The following is a 20,715-nucleotide window of genomic DNA, read 5'->3' as shown; positions in this document are numbered from 1 at the left end:
GTCCTGCTATTTATACTGATCCCAGGCTCTGTAAATCTGTCCAACTTCTGCAATCTGAAATTCCAATTATTCCAATAACTGATCACAATTGTGACCCTTTTAGCTTTTTCTCCTCTTTCTTCCCCCATCCATGCTACACATTCTAGCTCATGATGCTAATCTTGATTGTGTACTGACACTGTGTTTGTTTGCTTATTTGTTGCTGTGGTAGAAACTGAGATGTTCTCCTGAAGCTATTTTCTCAGATTTAAAAAAAATTGGCATAGTAATGTGCCAGATGTAAAATTAGGATTCTCCACATCCATCACAATTAATAAGAGCAAATGAGATAGGGGCTACGGTTGTGTGGTTTTGGAAAGTTTCATAAAGGGGACCTTCTCAATGGAGATAGTACTTTTTTGCCTTTCCCCCCAAAATACAGATTTGAGAATCTATACCTTAGCAAACTATAGTATATTTATAGAAAATTATCATGCATTAAGAATAGATTAAAAAAATCTCAGGCTCTGGTGACAATGGCGTTATCACTCCAGCTTTAGATCAGAGCTGGTTTCATGTCCTATACCATTGTCCTTTTAGGTGAAAAACTACACACCTTTTAATTGGGTTAAAGCATTGTTGTTTGACTATTTGATACTAGTAGCTATATACAAGTCCTAATTCTCTCAATGCAGCCTCCACTCACTTTTCCTTTGGTAATTTCCTAGGGGAAAAAAATCTTTCCTCTCAGGGGCTTGTGTGCACTTTGCAGGGGTGGAGCACATGACACAGGATCCCATTCCCCAGATCTCAGTAGTGAGCAGGCACATCTAGTGAATTGGTTCTTTTCCTGATTCTCTGGGTATCCACCATGAGAGTACAGCTAGGAGGGTACCCACTAAGCTTGGGATGCTGGAGATGTCGCCATTGCTAAGCCAGCCCTAACACCTCCAAAGGTGGGTGTCTGGAGAAACCCGTTTTCTAGTTCTGCCACTTCTGACCCTCTTGCCTCAAAAGTACATCGGAGAAAATTCAAGGGGGAACTTGAACTGCTCCTGCCTACTCCACCAAATTCTCTAGTGCATCTTAGAGCTGGTTTTATCAATTTCATCATGTCTTATACCACCGTTCATGAAATTTTGTTAGGAAGCCCCAGCCTCCAAGCTCATCCTTCACCTATTAGGTTTCTCTCATGCAGCTGTGCTCCAAATCTAACTATAGACTCTGTACTTGCTCCCGGGAATACACGATAAATTTTCAGTAAATTTCCTCATGTCTTAAACTTCTTTCTTGAATGACTTCATTTTATTTCAGTCAAAATCATTGTCTGTTATAGACACGGTCTGGGGGTCAGGGAGGTGTCTTCATTGGAGAAGAAGGGTAAATGGAGGCGCAAGGAGAGGAAAGAGGAAAAGTATGTGGGGTGATACAGGCAGAAAAGTGTTATCAAAGAGCAGCGATGCTAACCAAGACTACAGGAGGCCACTGCTATACACCCCAAGAAATCACAGCGAACACAGCTGGAGTCACTCATGTTAAATGCCACATAAGGAAACAGTTTTAAGGGTTCCCAGACAGACAAGTTTTTCCTGGAAACAGAATCCCCATCTACTTGAATAAGGAATTCAACTCGGCTTTAATCATTATGAAACAGTAATCTGAGGTAACGAATGTTAACCAATCTGTTTTTTCTTCTCCCCATTGTTCTGTCTCCCTGTTTCTTCCTTTTAAAACCCCTTGTTCTGACATTGCCTGGGGGGGAGGTTCATTCTATTTTGCAGAATAGAGGTTTATTTGAAAAATGAATCAGAAACAAAAGCTAATTATATCTATAGTTGAATTGGTTGTAAGTTTGTCTTTTGACAGGGAGGAAGGGAACATAGGAGAAGGGGGAAGTAAAAAAGAGGAAGGAACAGGGAAATGGGGATGCTGTCCAGATGATGGAAAATGTACTCTTTCCGTCAGATGGCATGTATACTGATGTGATGAGTAGAGAAACAGAGGGAAAAAGAGCGGGTGCCTGCTGCATGTGATGGGCACATACATTCATTCTGATAGCTTACAGATATTCTGCAGAATCAGATATTGTACCAAGAACAAACAAAAATAAAGCTCCTATAAAAGAACCAAATTAAGTTTTCTCCAACAGAGAACTTGTACAACAACATGAAAGGCCTGAAGATGATATAACAATCCCTAAAATCAATGTGCTTGGAATTCAAGAATTTTATTGGGACTCTAGGTGAGATATAGTATTAGTTTTTCTATTTTTGTGCATTTGCCATTTTAAAATAACAGACATGTAGATATATTTATTTATGATGAAAAATTAACTTCAAAATAATAAGGAAGTTGGGGCAAAATATTTAAGCATGTACACAATTTAAATGATGGATAAAATTGATTCTCCAGGAGCCAATTCACATTGGGTTACTTGAAAGAAGATAGATACTGAGAATATTAAACATAAATTTAGGATTGATTACTATATAGAGAAAATTCAAGAATTACATTACAGTTTAAGGCATAAGTCCTAGCCTCCTCAAATCAAAGGAAAATTTGAATTGAAGCCAACTGCTAATGAAAAATGGGCATTTTTCCTTCCTAATTTTTACTTTTATTGAATATGTCCATTATGTGTAATACAATGTTATATGCTGGGTAAGCTTAAAAAATGAATTAGACAAATTTCTATGATCAAGAATGTATAAAATTTAGAGAACATATTAAACAGCTGCTTTTAGGTTCAATAAATTTTTTAAATAGTTACAGCTTTTCAAACAGGAGACAAATTGGATTTGCACCATCTCAGGAGAACTGATATTAAATTAGACCTGGCATCTCCAACAGATGGAAATTATTCTACTTCTCAAATATTGTTTTTAATAAACTCTTATTGCTCCTTAGGGAAAACAAAGCATAAACAATAATTTCTATTTATTTTATTAAACATTTTATAATGTTTTATAACATTTACCATTTATTACTATTTTAATGACTATTTACTTCACTCGATTTAAAATTTTCTTATTTTAACAAGCTGAAAGATCTTTCAATAAATATCTCTTGATTTATATTTATGTTCAAGCAATCCCTAAGTATATAAGTAGTACTTTTTATAAAATACAGGCTTATCCTGATTTGGTTACTACACATAGCATACATATGTTTAATTATCACAATGTGCTTCACTGATATTTATACTTATTATGTATCATTAAAAAGTTTAGAAAATAATATTTAAAACTTAAAAACAAACACAGTCATGGGGTCTTCTAAAAAAATAATCTACTATGTGGTAGACAATAAGAGAAACAGAACTTGCTGTGGTTCTCATGTTAAATATATCAGACTTTTTCTTAGACATATACTGCTGTTAGTCTTCAACTTGTGATAATGCCTAGTACTGAAAATAAATAAAATCTTATAGTAACTTTGAAGACGTTTTATATTTTGAATATCCTCTCAGGGAAACAAAGAATCACAAATTTTAATACTCTATGATTTTGTGCTTTAGCTAATTATCATTAAGAAACCACAAAAGAATCCCTACTGGCTTCGAGACAAATGTGTAATTTAGATGAAATTAAAAATGACTGTAAGTGCCTTATGAAGTGTGCCTGAGAGGAATAAGAATCAAGCCTATCAATTGCTACTCAACAGTTTGGAAATATTAACAAGTAACATGAAATGTGTTATATTTTCAGTGCGTTTCATTTATGAATCACCCTTATGAAGAGTTTCCCGCCAAAAATAAAGACATTGAACTGAAATTATTCTCTGTTCTTATAATTGATCTGAATCAGACCTGTACTAATACTACTTTCTCCATACCCCAGTCTCCTGGAAACAAAGGTGGGATTTAGCCAATCACCATATTTCTCGGAACCCCACACATTCCAATTATAAGACACACCATTATTTTAAGGGTCACTGCTACCAATACAGTAATATCAGTGAAATGATTTATTGCCAATGATTTTAAAATAAATTTCAATTCCAGAGATATTAAAATGTGAGACAGGAGGTTAGATCTGATGAAATATGGTGTGTTTTCAAAGAATATCTGTGTCTCAAGTAACTAAACCCATTAATTCAAGTATCTAAACCCATTAACCATGAATGAAGAAGGACCTGGGACCCTTCCCTGAGGACACCTCTATGTACTTGTAAGCTACAGCTTTGGCGCTGATGTTGCAGAGTTTTAACAAGACTCATGATCCCAGAGCATTTTTCTCATATTAAAATTATTTTATGCGCATTAGGATAACAATAGAAATTACATAAAAAACAATCACACTTTTTAATGGAGGATGACATGAGCGCACACACACACACACACACACACACACACACACACACACACACATGTATAATGTGTGTCAGAATCTCTTATTGTGGTCCCATTAAGGCTGGCCAAAAGAAGGAGCTGTACTTGATTTAGGGAGACAGAAATGAAGCAGGTCAGATTGAAGGATGGACGGATGCGGACAGGCTCAGTGGCCTTCAGAAGGACTCTTCTTGCCTCTGCTCCATGTCCTGCCTTATAACCCTGTCGACCAACTCCAGCCTCCCACTCCCAGCCTGCTGCGGAGCCAGACGGGAGTGGCCACGCGGGGGAGGGTTCTCCTGGATCGCCCAATTCCCCTTTGCAGTTTTACCCCAACAGCAGTTCACACTAGGTTTCTCAGATTGCATTGTTGGGAATTTTATTTTGCAGCTCTGTTTTTAATCTCCCCTCCAAAACTGTGTAAGGTCTGATCACTGAAATCAGCCTCTTAGGCCGTAATATACTCGGTGACCGTGTTTCCCTGTGTGCCTGCCACACACAGAAGCTGGGGTGGACACGCACACGCAGGCTTCACGCTGCCCTGCAGGCTGAGGAGCTTGGAGGAAGCGAACGGTTTAGGAGGAGCCAAGGCAGGGGCGGCTTCCTGAGGGCCGTGGCCACGCTGATGGCTTCAGTGACTGCCTTTCCTTTGCCTGCTCCCGTAAAGAGTGGCTTGTACGAGACTGGATATCTAGGATCTAATTCTTTTTCCTCAGAACCTTAGAAATACACTCTTATCTTCTAACATTTAAAATGGCCGATAAACCCTAAAGCCAGTCTGATACCCTCTCTTTTGTGATGATATTATTTCCAACTACAGAACAGACACAGTTTTCCATTTTTCTAGGGTATTCAGAAATATCACTAAGATCATTTCCAGACACTGGTCTGTTTTTAATTTTTTTTCTGGCACTTGGTAAGTGATTTTAAATTGAATACAAAACATTTTGGTTGTACATATTCATTTTCAAGATTTCAGCTTAGGCATATGTTCTTTGATCTGTTATTACTGCTTGTCTTCTATTGCACCCTTTCTCTGCATTTTTAATATGAGAAAAGTTATTACCTGTGACGATCCTTCCATAACTTATTTCATAATTCTGCAATGTTTGAAATTTTAGTCTACCAGATAAATTTCTAGAGCTAGTTTTTCTAAATTTATCCATTTGACTTTTAATCATGTCACTTATTGTATCAATGGTTCCCTTTCTGTCTGTCTGTCTGTCTGTCTGTCTGTCTTTTTACACTCAGAATTCTCCCATTCTTTGAAATGCGGGTGTTATTTTAGCAAAATGATTAACTGCCTTTGAATCTCAGGGATTCTACCCTACCCCTCCTCTGTGTGTCTTTGCTTCCTTCATCTGCTGATTCTCTTCAGTTCTCCTTGACTTTTTATAGGCATAGATAAAACTCTGGATTAGGACATGATTTATACAAATACAATATTTATAGTTGGACCAACTATCAATAGCTGATAGAACAATAGATATCTCCTGGTTTTACAAATGATCTTGGACTGGTGAGAGGGAGGGCTTCCTCTACGAGTGTGGGATCCAAGAAAAGATCAGAAGAACAGAATTCCTTATTCAGTGAGCTGGGTGACTTGTGGTTTTGAAAAATGTTGCTAATGAACTCTAGGGATGTATTGGGGGAACAAGGATTAGCAGTGGACAACCCAGCCAATCAGGACTCACAGCTAAATGACTTCAGAAAGTCATTTTAAAAATACAAATAGGTACCTAATTTGCATGCTGTTATGCTTGTATTTAGATGTTCCTTCAAACTCTCATGGAGTCACAGGTGGATCGTTTTCAGGGGTATATGGATCTGGACGGTGTGACTGATTCAATGGTACAATGCTAGGATTGAGTATGTGATTACTAAATTGGTCCACTGTCCTAATCCTGGTAGTTTAGATACAGTATAAAAGGGACAGAAAGATACTGTTAAAGTCCCTTGTTGCTTCTGCTGTCTCTGCCCACCATGAACTCTCTCCTCTGCCATGCACCACTCTGCCTTGGAGCCAGCCAACTATGGACTGAAACTTCTACAAACTGTGAGCTAAACAAACCTCCCCCCTTTAACTTTAGGTGTTGAGTATTTTGTCTCAGCCACAAGAAAAGTAACTAAGACCTGCTGCATGAAGAAGCTTCACATGCAGGGGCTTGGGTGAAGGACCTCAAGTCTTTGGCTTGCTTTACTGTTACTCTTCTTTGAAAACTTTCCCTTCTGTGCTATTTATAACACCTTCTTGTGCTACTTGTAAAACTGTGACAGTTGCGAGAAGTAGCTAAGTAGATGCTGGAGGAGGCTGCTGTATTCACTGCTCTCTTTACAGTATTTGATTTTAGAACTTCTGCCCTGTCTCTGGTATTGTCCATTTTCTTTTGGCCTCTCTAGGTTCCTGGGGATTTCACCATAGCATATTCTCCACTTTCTGAGCACCCCAAGTGAAGACTAGAGATAGTCCAGCTGGCCTCCTGCTTCTCTTGCAAGGTACTAGTGTGTTCTCAAAGTCCTACAGTCTGGGTTGGCATCTCACCTCCACTTTGACTATGCCCAAAGTTGGCACTATGTCTTGCTGTCCTTGGCACTGTGTTTTGGTTCTTGAAATTTGAGGTTTGAGTAACCTGTCTGTTTAGTGCCCTGGTAGGCTTTTCCTTTGCATGTTCATCACAAGAATACAAAAGTTAATGATGATGTAGTCAATTGAACTTAGCAGTTCTGCCTTCAAGTTTCCTATAACTTCTGTGGTCTGTGGTTTATGAAATAAAAAAAGAAACAAGGAACTGACCAGTCCATTAGAATTTAAATCAAGCAACACAATCAGTAACCAACATGAACTGGCAGTTTGCATACCTCTGCAGGAGCTCTCTGAACTGGACCACAAACCATTAGGTAGACACAGGAGGATGCTGCTTCCCACGAGGTCAAATCCAGGGTGACAGCGGACCCCACAGGCTGCATTGAAGTGGTTGTTGCAAGTATTTTGGATGAAGTAACCATTTTCAGGAGGCTTCAGGGCAGGGCAATGGACAACTAACATTTATAGAAATAAAATTAAAAAGCAAGGTCAGGATTTATGGAATATTTTCTTTCTTTGCTTTGCTAAGGGGATATGCTACACAACCTTCTCAATTCCCATGCCTTTCCTATTTAACAGCATTTGAATTTCTAAAAGTATGTTAAGAAGAATAACCCTTACATTTGATGATTGTTAAGTATTTATTTCAGATTACATTTTAAAGACCCACTAAATATCTTTAAACTTTAAAATGTTTTTGCTACATACATAGATACAAGATTTTCTAGTTTTATTGTGGAGGTTGCTGCAGGAGATTGAACCCAGGAGCTTACACAGGCTAAAGAGTAAGCTATATTCCAACCCAAGTTCTTATTTCATTATGTCATTAGGTATTTTCACTTCTTATTAAAATGGTATGAAACAAAAAACAAACAAACATAGCAATGCATATTTGTTACAATGCCCAAGACCCACAGGTTCTTTTACATATTGTATGGTATTTAAATATATTCAGTTATTGACATGAATAATATTGGGATACTTTTTAAAATTTATTTATTTGGTTTTTGAGGGGTGGTGTTTGGCACTGGGAATTGAACTCACAACCTCACATTTGCCTGTCAGGTGCTGAGCCGCTGAGCTATATTCTTTTCCCTGGGACACTTGTTAAAACTTTTAAACGTGAATTTGCTGCCAATATAAGTTCATTAGCTATTCAAGTTTACGGTTAGAATTGTAATAGTTCTCTTCATTGTAGGACTAATTCTTTCTCTTCTCATGATTAGATTAGTCATAAGGCTTCAGATCAATTTTTGCTTCAGCAAGATATGTATGTGTTCAATAATAATAATGCTATGTAATAAAAGCAAATAATACCCTCCCACATAACGAGGGAAAGAAATACTAAATGATCATTCTAAATGAATTGAACATAAACGTTACTATTTCTGTCACAGAGATCAATGTTTCTATATCCTGCAGGGGTGGGAGCCTTACCTTCGCACATCTGGCCAGATGCCCGGTACCCCTCCTTGCAGACACAGTCTTCGGGGGATGTGCTTCCAGGTGGGGAGGTGTGGTTTTCATCAGGACAGGGGATGCACGTGCTGATACCTCCTGGAGAACCTTCGGGCTTGTATGTCCCTGATGGGCAAGCTGTGGGCAGACAGCCAGGGAGACCGTGCTATGTGGCACATCCATCAAAAGTTAACAAAATATTTGAAACTAACTCGGGGAGAAAAGCCAAACAATAACTTTTCATAGAAATAATAATAAAATTCAAGCAAGAATGGAATCAAACATTTTTTAAAAGGAGTGATGCAATTCGTTATAAGCAGTTAATAAGTGTCCAGTGTCCAATGTCTGCCACACAGTTAGTTTCCATCCCAACACAATACAATGTGACATGACATGTCTGGGTTGATTTATGGGAAATTACAAATAGCAACATACAGCAAGGGACTAGAAGGAATCATTAGTCCTCAATATATTACACAAAGCTTGTTATAAGTGATGTTACTTGTATTTCACCGCCACTACCTTGTGCAGCAATTCCTCCACCATTCAGACACACGCACGCATGCACATGTGCACCCACGAATGCTGCCCAGAGAGGAGAGAGGACGCACGGTAGATACCTAAAAAGCAGCTTGACCCCTTGTCTGCGTTCAGAGCACTTTACAGAGGGTGAGGAGAAAGTGCAGACTTAACGGAACTAATTCAACTGATGAGACCTAGGCCTTTTGAAGAAAAAAGAACTACAGACCCTGCATTTTCCAGTCTCCTGGGGAAAAAAGATTAAAAGCAGAACCTAACTGACCTTGCGTTAAATCTTCCCTTCCCATTGACACTGTGTCTGTGAATTTGTAACTTCGTCCCTCTGGGGCTACACATCTATAAAATAACTCAAAAACAAGAAATCTAATAATAAATAAAGGGAGGGAAGGGGCTATATGTACTCAGTTATGCCAATTCAATGTAAAATATTCCCAGGATCCATTTGTCTATTTAAAAAAAGTGACAAGTAAGGAATGCCCACCTGTGTGGTGACATTGTACATACATTATCTCAATCCTTACATGTTAATAAAAGTATTAAAAGCTATTAAAAGATATATGCACTAATATTGTATTATATCTGTTGTAAGACAAGAAAGCAGATGCTTAGAGAGATAACCCTTAACTAAAGTAATTCAGTTAGAAGGTGACAGAGCTAGTTTTTTAAACGGAGCTAAATATTCATAAAACATTCGTTAAATCCCAAGGTTATATGTGTTTTGTGAACATTATCTTTTTAACTTCTTTAAAAACCTATGAAGTAGGTAATAGAAGTAATAGTATTAATTTCACTTTATAGATGAAAAACACTAAAATTCTAAATAACTCACTGAAGTTATACAGTGAGTAGGTGTTAGGGGGGATTTGAACTCAGCTTGAATCTAGAGGCCGTGTTCTTTACCATTGTGTGAGTTGTGTGTCAATTCCAAATCTCTTGGATGCTGAAGCTAAATCCATATAGTATACTTGCAATATTAAAAACTCATATTAAGAGGTAAGATTCATGATATAATTATTAGAAAAATAATCATGCTTAAAATTTTTGATATATTTAAAAACAAAAAAGATAGCATATGCCTATGAAATATAGTAGAAAATTTGAGATCTGGATAAATTTAAAACTATTTTAAAAAGAGAAGATATTTTTAAAATAATAATAGTGATAGTGACTTTTATAGCTCGTGGCTAGCTGTCCCCCAGATCCTCATGTGGTAGGTAGGGGTTTCACAGAGGTGGCTGGATATAATGTGGGACATTGGGATTGATTCATGGTGTAATGCTAGGATCGAGGGTTCTAGGATTAAGGGTGTAGGTGCTATGTGCCCTAAGAAGCCTGGATAATATTAGGGGACAGAAAGCTGTGGTTGTCCTTGGCTTGCTTTGCTACTTTCTGCCCACCATGAACTTTTCTCCTCTGCGATTCCTGTGTGTTATCCACGCTGGCTTAGAGCCAGCTGATTACGGACTAAAATCACCACAACCTGTGAGCTAAATAAATCTTTCTTCTTTTAACTTGCAGTGTCAGATATTTGTCTAAGCAACAAGAAAAATGACTAAGACAGTGATATATGAAAAATAATTCAGCCCCCAAAATGGGAATATTCCTAGAAGTATTATATTAATGAATATCAAATTGTTAATACTGCTGAATACTTTTTCCTATAAATATTTTGTTAGAATTCTCAAGAAGATATAAGACAACATAGTCTTCATTAAATAGAAGCCAGTAGCTGTGGAAGAAAGTAATTGAGATAAATAGATTGAAAAGAAATTTTTAATTTTTACTGCAAAGCTTAAAATGTCATTGAATAATAAAAAAGCCATTAGTTCAAGAACAACAGAACTAAATAGACTTAGTAGGAGTAATAAATAGCTCTGATATTAATACAAGACTATTCCTTAAAGTTTTAGTACAAAAATATCAGGTTCCAGGCAAAATTAATTAAAAAGGTACACCTGGGATGGAAGAAAATATTACAAACTATAGGAAAAACACACAAGATACTTATAAATGGAGAAATCAAACTGTCTTCATTTCTCTTGTGCAAAAAGCAAACATCAGAAAAAAAGGTGGAATAAGACACATAGCAAGATACTAAAGGCACCATTAACCCCAAATATTGGGCAAGATATTGCTATGTATGAGGAAATAAAAAGACATTGGAGAATGCACATGGCTTCAGTAAAGAAAGACATATTTCATTTAGTGAGAAAGAAATCAAGTAAAGAACATAAGAATGAGAAAAATGTTATTTAATAAATTCCTAGATAGAAACTTGTGAAACATTACAGTAAATTTTAAGAATATTTTAAAAGTAATTGTGCAGTTTAAAACAAATACAAAATAAAGTACTTTTTTTTTTTACAAAATAAAATGTAGCCTCAGAGGACAAAAACTATCTTTGTATAGTTTAAAGAAAAAATATTTAAAATATGAGAAAAATTAGAAAATAAGTACAAAGGGGATAAATTTCTCATTTCTTTTCATATACACTGTGATAAAATGGAAAGAAAAATTTGAATTCGAATCTATACATAAAATGTGAATAATTACAAATACAGAAAAAGTTGCAAACCTCCAATCAGGGAAGAAGAAAAACCACAAAGAAAATACAAATAATAATAAACATAAAAAAGAAGTAGCAAGAAAGAACGAAAAACAAAGCTGCATAAATGAAGGTAACAGAAGAGAAACCAAACATTTTGGTCACTGTAAAAATCAGAGTTAATTTAACTGAGTTGCTAGGATATCAACCTAAAATACATCAGACATATTATTTAAAAAATAAACGGTTGTACAAAGACATATGAAATGTTTGAAAATACCTTGATGGATTGAATTACTATCTTAAGGAGAAACAAAAAATATACATATGTCAGCTTTTTCTAATCCATGAGAACGACACGAATACTCTAATAGGAAAGCTAACAAAGAAAAGAAGTAGAAATTTTCTAGAGAAGAAATAGAAATGACCAAATCAGATAGCTCATTCCATCTTATTCGTAATAAATGAGTAATATTTGCTGTGGAAAAATAGTCTCTCTCCAGCACTGTTGAGTATGTGAAGTTTCTGTAGGACAATCTAAAGGTAGACACCAAAGCCTTTACTGGAGCTTTCTCTTTAATGCTGCTTGCCTGTAAGAATCTGTGCTAGGTAAAAGTGAGCAAGTAAGCAAAACTGTGTGCATAAAATGTTATTTCTATTTGTGCAACACTAATGATTACACAAATGTTCAGATACAGGATCTGTCAAACTCTTTTGATCCATCCATTCATTGGGATACTACTCATAAAAAATCTCAGAGCCATTCAAATGATGTAGTTAAGTGTAAAAAAATGTTAAAACTCATTTGAATTGTATGATCCTTATGTTTTTGTTTTTGTTTTTTTAGGCAGAGTCTCACTATGTATCCCAGGATGACCTCAAACTCACAGTGATCCACCTGCCTCAAGCTCTCAACTTCTGGGATTACAGGATTACATGCACCACCATGCCTGTCAGTATGATTCTTTTCAATAAATGTGGAAAATGTAAGGTTATATATACATGCTACATATTCAGGGTAGAATTCTGAGGCTTTCGTGTTTATTTTTCCTGGTCTACAATTTCTAGTTTCTTTACAATAAGTAGGTATTACTTGGGTAAAAGCAAAAATAAATACAATTATATATAAAAGAGCCATGGTCTTTATTTAACCTTAGGTCTCATTTCATGCTTATTGGTTCTTGATACTGGAAATTATCTCGTTCCTTACGCTTCCTCTTTTTTTCTTCAATATCCAAATGAAAGCCAGATTTTTTGGATCTGATTTCTTAAAAATGTCCTGATTTTATCAGCATTACTCTTATGTGACCTCATCTTCTCTCTTTCGTAGTTTTACAAAGTCCTTTTTACTGGTCCCTCAATCTTCCTTCTCTCTACTTTTAACCTATTTTAGATGTTGCTGCAGCGCTCAATCTTCCTTCTCTCTACTTTTAACCTATTTTAGATGTTGCTGCCAGAGTATTTTAAAAAATGTCAATTCAGTTACATCACTTTCTGCCTAAATACTGCACGAATAGGATAAAGCCTCCCTCTTTAGTCTGGCATAGAGTGACATCATGGATCTGTGTCGCTGCAATGAACCCGAGCACTGCACACCCCAGTTAGAACCTCCTTCCGGATCAGCCAGCACCTACCCCTTCCCCACTCTCACCACATTGATTAGACTTGAGAGTTTGAGCAGCTTACTTAATTTCTCTGTAACTCTGTTTTCTCTGGTGCAATAGTAGCAGTGTTTCCCTTACACTTTGGGGGGGGGGTAAGATTCACTGAAATAAAGTGAATAAAGCAGTGATTCCAAGCATATACTTTGGCATTCATTAAATGTTAGAATAACGTCCCCGACCCTTCATTTTCTCAGCCATAAAATAGATAATTATACGCCTCATGGGTTTGTTGTGCCAGACAGGCACTCTGACCCTTGGTAAATATTACTTCCCTACTTCCCTTTCTTAGCCTCCACTTGGCTTCTGCGTGTGCATATTTTTCCTGCCTCTCGGTGAATCACAAACATCCTTCAAGAATGTAGCTTGTCCTTCAAAGCTTCAGTGACTTCTTCAGACAGGTCATCGTGCCTGTACTTCTGGGCCCCCGGAACACACTGCCCTTCTCTCTGCTCTGGCAGAGATCTCTGTATTGGGCACTGTATGTGACATGTACTCCTCTCATTCTCTCCTGGGAAACATGCTCTTATTACTTGCAGAAAGTCTTCCAATTATGTGAAATGGCCATTGTCTGTCTCACTGCCCAAGCAGGGTGTCATTCCATCAAAGGACAGCCAAAGAAAACAAGCTCTACTGGAGGAGTAGAGGTTGGGTTGGAGGAGGGAGTACTGAAGCCAGGGAGGGTAACAACAGGGTGAGGCGAAAGGTCGTTAGATTTGGAGTCTAGACAACCTAGACTTGGAAGCTTGCAACCTTGGACCTCCCACTAGCTTTGAGGTCACTGGCAAGTGACTTTCTTTCCTTTCCATACAACACACAGAAGTTACAGCTAATAATATCTATCATCTTCCCAAAACTAACTATGAAACTTGATGTTTCCATAAATAGACTAATACCAAAAAACAACTTAAAGAAACTTTTAATGTGGGTAGTCAGACTCTAGCTATAAATTTTATGATTTATTTTAAAATTAGTATTATTTTTAAATAGTATAGGAAGTAATCTCATATTTTTACTCTCCAAAATCTTTTGAATAATGAAGACTGCAGAATAGTGTTTTGGGTAAAAATATCCAAAAGTACATTTGGAAATATATTGTGAAATCCATAATGATAATGAGAAACAGACGTTAGGCGAACTATTTAAAGGTATTGCACAATTCTAGAGGGAGATGTGTAATCAACTTCAGTGGTTCCCAAAGGGGAAAATTCCTCATCCAAAGCTGAGCAAACGTTGAAGAGATGAAATAAATCTGAGGTTTGAACAAGTTTCACAAGTCTTGGCTAAAGGGCTATTACACTTTTTTTTTTCTTAATAAGATGTTTCCTTCCTGGAAATTTACCAAATATTATTTCTTAATTGCTCATTTTGTTGTTGTTAAAATACATACTTTCTCTTTTCAGAAGCACATTGGTGGTATCAGTTATTATTACAGAAAGTGTGATTCCTGAAGCTCTAATGCTTTGCTAATACATATTTTCCCCCCAGTGGGCAATGCAATTCTTTGATGTAGATAAAATATCATCAGGTCTGGAATCTATAAAACACAAAAGGTTTCCCTTCCCTTTCATCTATCTGGCCCAACAAATTTTGTTCTTAAATATCCTTAAATAAAATGTTACTATTAATAAATAATATGCATTATGCAGTGGCTTATGTTTTATAAAATTCCTGCTATAATTATACATAAATTTAATTTTTTAAAATTCTGATAGAAATTAAAAACCTTTACTCACAATTCATTTCAAAAGTCAATGAATAATTTTAAGGAGTTCGGTGCTAGGGCAGCTGAATGAGCTGCATTTCACTGTACAGGACGTAACTCTGAGGGCGCCTGTTCGTGTGGACTAAGACGGCAGCCTGTGGAGCAGAGCAACTCCAAAGCCCTCATTTCCGTTCTTTTCTAGGTCGGGCACCAGCGAAGTATGTAGGCATTTAGAAAAGGGTGGTTATTACTACAATGTTATGCTTCTTGTCAATTTTATGATCTGATATGGACACCGATCTGCTCCTACGGATGTTTTTACTAGGACTTTGAGCTCAGGGATCCACTGACTTGAAGAGAATCAGTTTCTCTTTGGCTGAGCCAGTATCTGCACAAATATTGGACAGGAATCTAAGCATGTGGACGGGGACTTTCTTTTTATCAACAAGCAATTATCCTTTCTATTTTCAACAGTTAATTAGAGGAGACTTTTCATTGTCCGAAATCTGTACATCAGAAACCTACGTGATGATGCACATTAGCATCCTGCTGCTCTCCCTCTGATTGGTCGGCTCATTTGGCTGCAAATCGCAGCACTGGCACAAGATTTTAAATTTGAGCCCTGTGTGGCGCCGTAAAAACAAATGGCACCTTAGCTGCAGGATGCCATGCTGTAAATATAAGCATCTGCTCAGACTTGTCAGGAGATTAACGATGGATCACAAGTTTATCAAAAAAATAAAACCCTCAAAGTACTGTGTATAAAATAGGGCAAATCACTGAAGGACATGCATATACTCAGATTTACATGTAAACACAATCTGGCTAAATATAGAACATTTAGCTGAAGACTTTTCTGTATTCTTAATTTTTTAAAGATGTTTAGAGTATGGCTAAAAACTGTGAGATTAATCCTGTGTTTTATAATTACTACTTTGTGTGCTTGTACTTTTAGGACAGGCCCTCTGGAGATTTTCAGTTATCTTTGACCCTTCCTTTACAAAAAGCTAATAATTTAGAATCATATAAAGAAATAAAAATATAAGTTAAATCAGTTCATCTTGGATTTTTAAAAATATTTTATATTGAAGAGTAAGAAGATCCAAAATGTATAATAGGTACTGCAATAATGAAAGAAAATGCTCAAAAGCAAAGAACTTGTAGGTGTACACATACAACTGTATGTGTGTTTAAGTGTGCAAGATAGATAACTATACTCCTAAGTTTTTGAGAGCTCATCAAATAGAATAGTTTGTGCTGTCATTATTTGATTGTCTGTTCATTTTTAGGCTTTGATTTTTGTAACTCAGATAACTACTTTTGAGATAACAATATATGTAATCTACCAACTAGTGATGATTTATTAATGTTATTATCATTGCTACCCTTTTTTCTGTTTTGCTCTTTTTTAAATTACAAAAAGCAATAGTCATAACAAAAATTTGATATTTAAGGTTGATTCTAATTTTTTATATAATTTTAGAGAGTCTTTTTATAAACAAGCTCTTTCCTTAAATCTTTGGTCCAGTTAAATTTTTTTCTTAGGTAAAATAATATTAATCATTTAAACTCCTGAGCTTATAATAGTTGAATTATTTTATATCTTAATTATCAGTATTGGAAATACAAACTTAACTGTACTCTTTTTTGGCCATTGGGTATTAACAGTTTAAAAAACTGCCAGTGGATCAATATTTACATGTAGAGGCCTATGGATGTTGGTGTCTCCAATGTTGCAATTTGAACCTAGGTTTGCTGGGTTTGGGGAGTCACACATATATAGGCTCAAAGAAAACCCATTTATTTGAAAAATGTAAGAGCCTTCTAAAAGAAAATTCCATCTGTGGCAGGAATAATATTCAAAATATTGCAACTCAGCATGGTCTGATCATTGATCATTGAGAAGCAAAGTGGATTCTGCATATGTCAACCTACTAACCTTGACCTTGTGAGCTAGAATGGAAAAAAAAGGGTCTGAGTATAGTTTGTTGCCTGCCAAATTTATTTCTCACTGGGGCTTTTGATGAGTGACAAGTTACAAATAAAATCTCAGGCCATATTTGCCTCTTATATTTTCTTTCCTCTCCTCTCTCTCACATTCAATAGGACATTATGGTCTCTGATAATTTAGCAGTGGAGATGACATCAATTTTTGTTCTTCATTTCCATTATTACTACACTAAATTAGGACTGTATTAGTTTATCTCTTGTTTGATTCTATAACTTATTTGCATGTTCTTATTTTATATTTTATATTCACATTCAGGTAAAAAAGTAATATTCTTAGCATACTTTTTTATCATTCTATTTTTCTGCCCAAAAGTCTTTACTGCATCATTAATGCCAATTAACCAAAGACCATTTCTGTGACCAGGAAGTAAAATCTCAATACAATCTACTTTTCTACCTTATTTTTCTTTTATGTATATATATGTATATTCCTACTATATTAGCCTACATTCCCATCTGGATAAGCCATCTCCAGCCCCCATTAAGGCTTGGACTGCTTATTCTTCACAGAAGTCTCCCAAGTCCCTATTGATCCAACTCCTATTACTGAAACCCAGTTCAATTCCCACCACCCTCAGAACTAAAAATAAGCATTTAATAAAAATTCCTATAACATTCGTATCACATGTATTACATTAGTTTTATTTTTATATAAATCCAGTTGCTTTGAATTGGATTAATCCTAATTCTTGGTTCATGACACACATTGTGATTTGTTTATAGCTATATTTCATAATAAAATACTTGAAAAGTATTGTACAACAATTTTATACTCCAATGCCAGAAATAGCTGAAGAGATAGTCAGCAAGCAGTTAAGGAAGTCAATGGGCAGATTTAAATTATTCCTTTCTGTGGTATACATAATATGTGATTCAGACAGATCTGATTTGCCTGGCACTATATGATTTTTGTGGTCTAGTCTACCACACTTTGAAGTATTCTAGTCTTTTAATAACTATTAAGTAGTTCATTTTATAGACCCATATTAAAATAACTAGAGTATTTTTTGAATAAAATGTGTGTAAATAAAATTACAATCATTTTTTGGCTATTACAATGGTTTCATCACATTAAATTTCACCTGCCATTATTTTGTCCATTAAAAGAGGGCATGGTTCAAAGGATAGAGTATAAGAGTAATAATTTTGCAAATTATTACTGGCTCTGATGCTGTGTGATCTTAAGTTACATAACTAATTGGAGAACTGGTTTTTCCATTACCGCTACATGGGTGATCATGTGTAAAGCCAAACTGTAAAAGTAAAATTACATAACTCCCAATAAGTATGAAAAAGATAAAATTGGTAAAGAGATAATGAGGATAAAGTAAAGATCAACCTTTGCCAATTTTAGTTTTAAACAGGCAAACAGGAAAAGTGCCTGTAACATGTTTCAACGCTGTGACCAAAAACTGGAGAAAATAATTTAAAAGAAGAAAGATTTATTTGACTCCTGTGTTCAGGGCTCTCATTTATGATTGGGTGGTTCCATTGTTTTTAGGCTTGTGGCAAAGCAGAAACATCAAGGTGGGAAGGGATAGCAAAGGAAAGCTTCGTCTTGTGCAGCTAGGAAGCAAAGAGAAAGGGACAGGACAGAAGAGTAAGGGGCTAGGGACCAGGTATGGTCCTGAGGTCACACCCCATGATCTACTCAGTTCAACTCAGTCCCACTTCCTGTTTATCTGTGCTCCCAGCAATGCCACAAAATTATGATCTCATCAATAGATTAACCCTTTCCCAAGAAGTTAGAACCTTCGTGATTCAATCAATCACATTCCAAAAGTCCCTGGCAAGCAAGCTGTTAGTGCAAGAGTACTAGGGGACAAGTCCAAACCGTAACATGTGACAATACAGGATTAGGCCATAATATTGACTTGAAAAATGGTAGGTTGGATGGTAAGCTTTGCTAGTCAAGGTGATTTCAAATGTGAGACAATCCATGAGTAGATAGGAAAGGAAGAGTAGAAGCATTCCAAGAAGGTGAAAGAATTCCAGACTTAGAAACCAACATAGGGACACTAAGGGCCTGGTATACTTGGGGAAAAAAACGGAGGTCAATCAAATGAGGGTACAGAGAAGCGAAGCTAGAAAGGGAACTGGGTACCAGGAACACCAAGGTTAGGTAGGTTGCATTCAAAAGGTTTTCATAGATGCAATGGGGAACAGTGACAATGTTTTAAATTAGGGAGAGTAAGAGGATCACTGGATGCAGTTGGGAGAATGATTTTGGAGGACAACATTTAATTCTCATATTCACCCCTGTCCATGTATTTCTATGCATAAGGATAATCTAAGAACTTTGAAATGTTTAGTTAATTTTTCCTTAATGGATTTTGTTTTCTTTTCTTTGTTGACCACTAACAATTTTTCCCAGATCACTTTGGTTTCAGCAGAAATAAAAGTCATTAAGCAGCATGAAATGTAGAAAAAAATAACATTTTTATACTTCCCCAATAGGTGTCCTAAATTAAACTAACCCATAAAGAGTACAGTCTTCTGGGCGGATATAACCGAAATGGAAAAATCTGTCAACAGAGGGGAATAACACATACAAGCATTTATTTCAGGAAAGATATAGTAGATCTACTTTTCCCTAATTCTCCTGCTAAGTACATAAAAAGTCCTGACATCATTCTGATATGTAGAACAAGAAGTAATACCAGGTAGGAAACTCAAGATTCATAACTCTACATGCAAGTGATCTCCTTGGGTTTTCACTTTCCTGATGTATTGCAGACTTGCATTTGAAGAAGCCTGCAACCCAAAAGCAACAGTGGGCACTCGCAAAGACAAAACAATACACTCAAAAAAAAAAAAAATGTGCGCTCTCTCATCAAAGGATGAGGAAAAGAGAAGCCAAGAAGACAAAGCATTTTTGGGCAGCAATGCGCTACTCTTCTACTTTCTACTACAGAAAAAAAACTGGGCTCCATCTCCAGTCACAACAACAAAAGGCAAGTGGGAATCCTGGATTTCTACTCTTGTAAAGTTCTTCTAGCAAAATAGCCCAAGATTTCTGCCACAGTGGTGTCAGAGAAGATGCGTCCCAATAGAAACCACAGAGTAGTGGTTGTATCTCACTTACACCATTTGTTCAAAGGTAAGAAAGGGCTCATTCCCATCCTCACTTGTGTCCAAGGAGGCTTAGTGAAGAATCAGGACATTCAGGAACACTAAGCAGTAAAGGGGTCAATGTGCTCTCAGAAGGACCAATAGTAAGAATTACCCCCAGGCAGGATGGTATCTGCAGAGGGCTAGTGAGCAGGCAGACTTCCGTGTTCAACCAGCATTAATGAGGTCCCTCATCGAACTGTGTCAACATAGACAAAACGGGGAGCCTGAATTTTTATCATCACCCGGGGAATTCTGAATCCCCCTTCTCTTGGTGGCATGGCATGGTGTCACATAAACTTGTTAAAACAAAATTACATTGTACCCAGACCTATGAAATATAGTATAAAAATGTCCAGGTTTCTGTTGGAATTACAGGTCATGCCATGACCCAAGAAAATCCTAACTAAACGAAAAAAATACCATCAATAAGACACCAAAACAAAGATGTAGAGAGATTAGAATTACTGTAACTGATAAATTTTCTTAGCAGTCATGAAAAAAGTTTCAAAGTGCAATACAAATATTTTTGAGACAAAAAATTTAAAAGCGTAAAGAAAAACAAAAAGAATATTTTAAAATTGAGTAAAGAACAATTATTGTAAAAGAGCACAACCACCCCATAAACAAGTTAGATGAACAATAGAAGAGTAGAGAAACAGAAGGAAAAAAATCAGTGAACTGAAACATACAGTGATGGAAATAAAATCTGAACAATATAGAGAAAATAGATTAAAATAAATGAACAGAACCACAGTTATACGGGAGAGTATAACAAAAGATCATAACATC

The 20,715-nt window shown here is 36.3% G+C and overlaps 1 protein-coding gene across 1 annotated transcript in view; it reads right to left on the bottom strand.

The window, feature by feature from the left end:
• The window catches only part of Svep1 (sushi, von Willebrand factor type A, EGF and pentraxin domain containing 1), a 176,936-nt gene that overhangs the window by 115,143 nt on the left and 41,078 nt on the right, over window positions 1-20,715 (bottom strand). Inside the window, exons 4-5 of the mRNA XM_063260974.1 lie at window positions 8,331-8,489; window positions 7,169-7,348 (exon numbers count right to left, since the gene is read on the bottom strand). Coding sequence (XP_063117044.1) covers window positions 7,169-7,348; window positions 8,331-8,489 — 339 coding nt within the window. The remainder of the gene's footprint in view (window positions 1-7,168; window positions 7,349-8,330; window positions 8,490-20,715) is intronic.

Source organism: Cavia porcellus, unplaced genomic scaffold (genome assembly GCF_034190915.1).
Source record: "Cavia porcellus strain 051 isolate PalLab524CR breed Dunkin Hartley unplaced genomic scaffold, mCavPor4.1 scaffold_1, whole genome shotgun sequence".
Lineage (NCBI taxonomy): Eukaryota > Metazoa > Chordata > Mammalia > Rodentia > Caviidae > Cavia > Cavia porcellus.
Note: the sequence above shows the minus strand (reverse complement) of the source record. Positions and strands in the feature narration are given on the sequence as shown.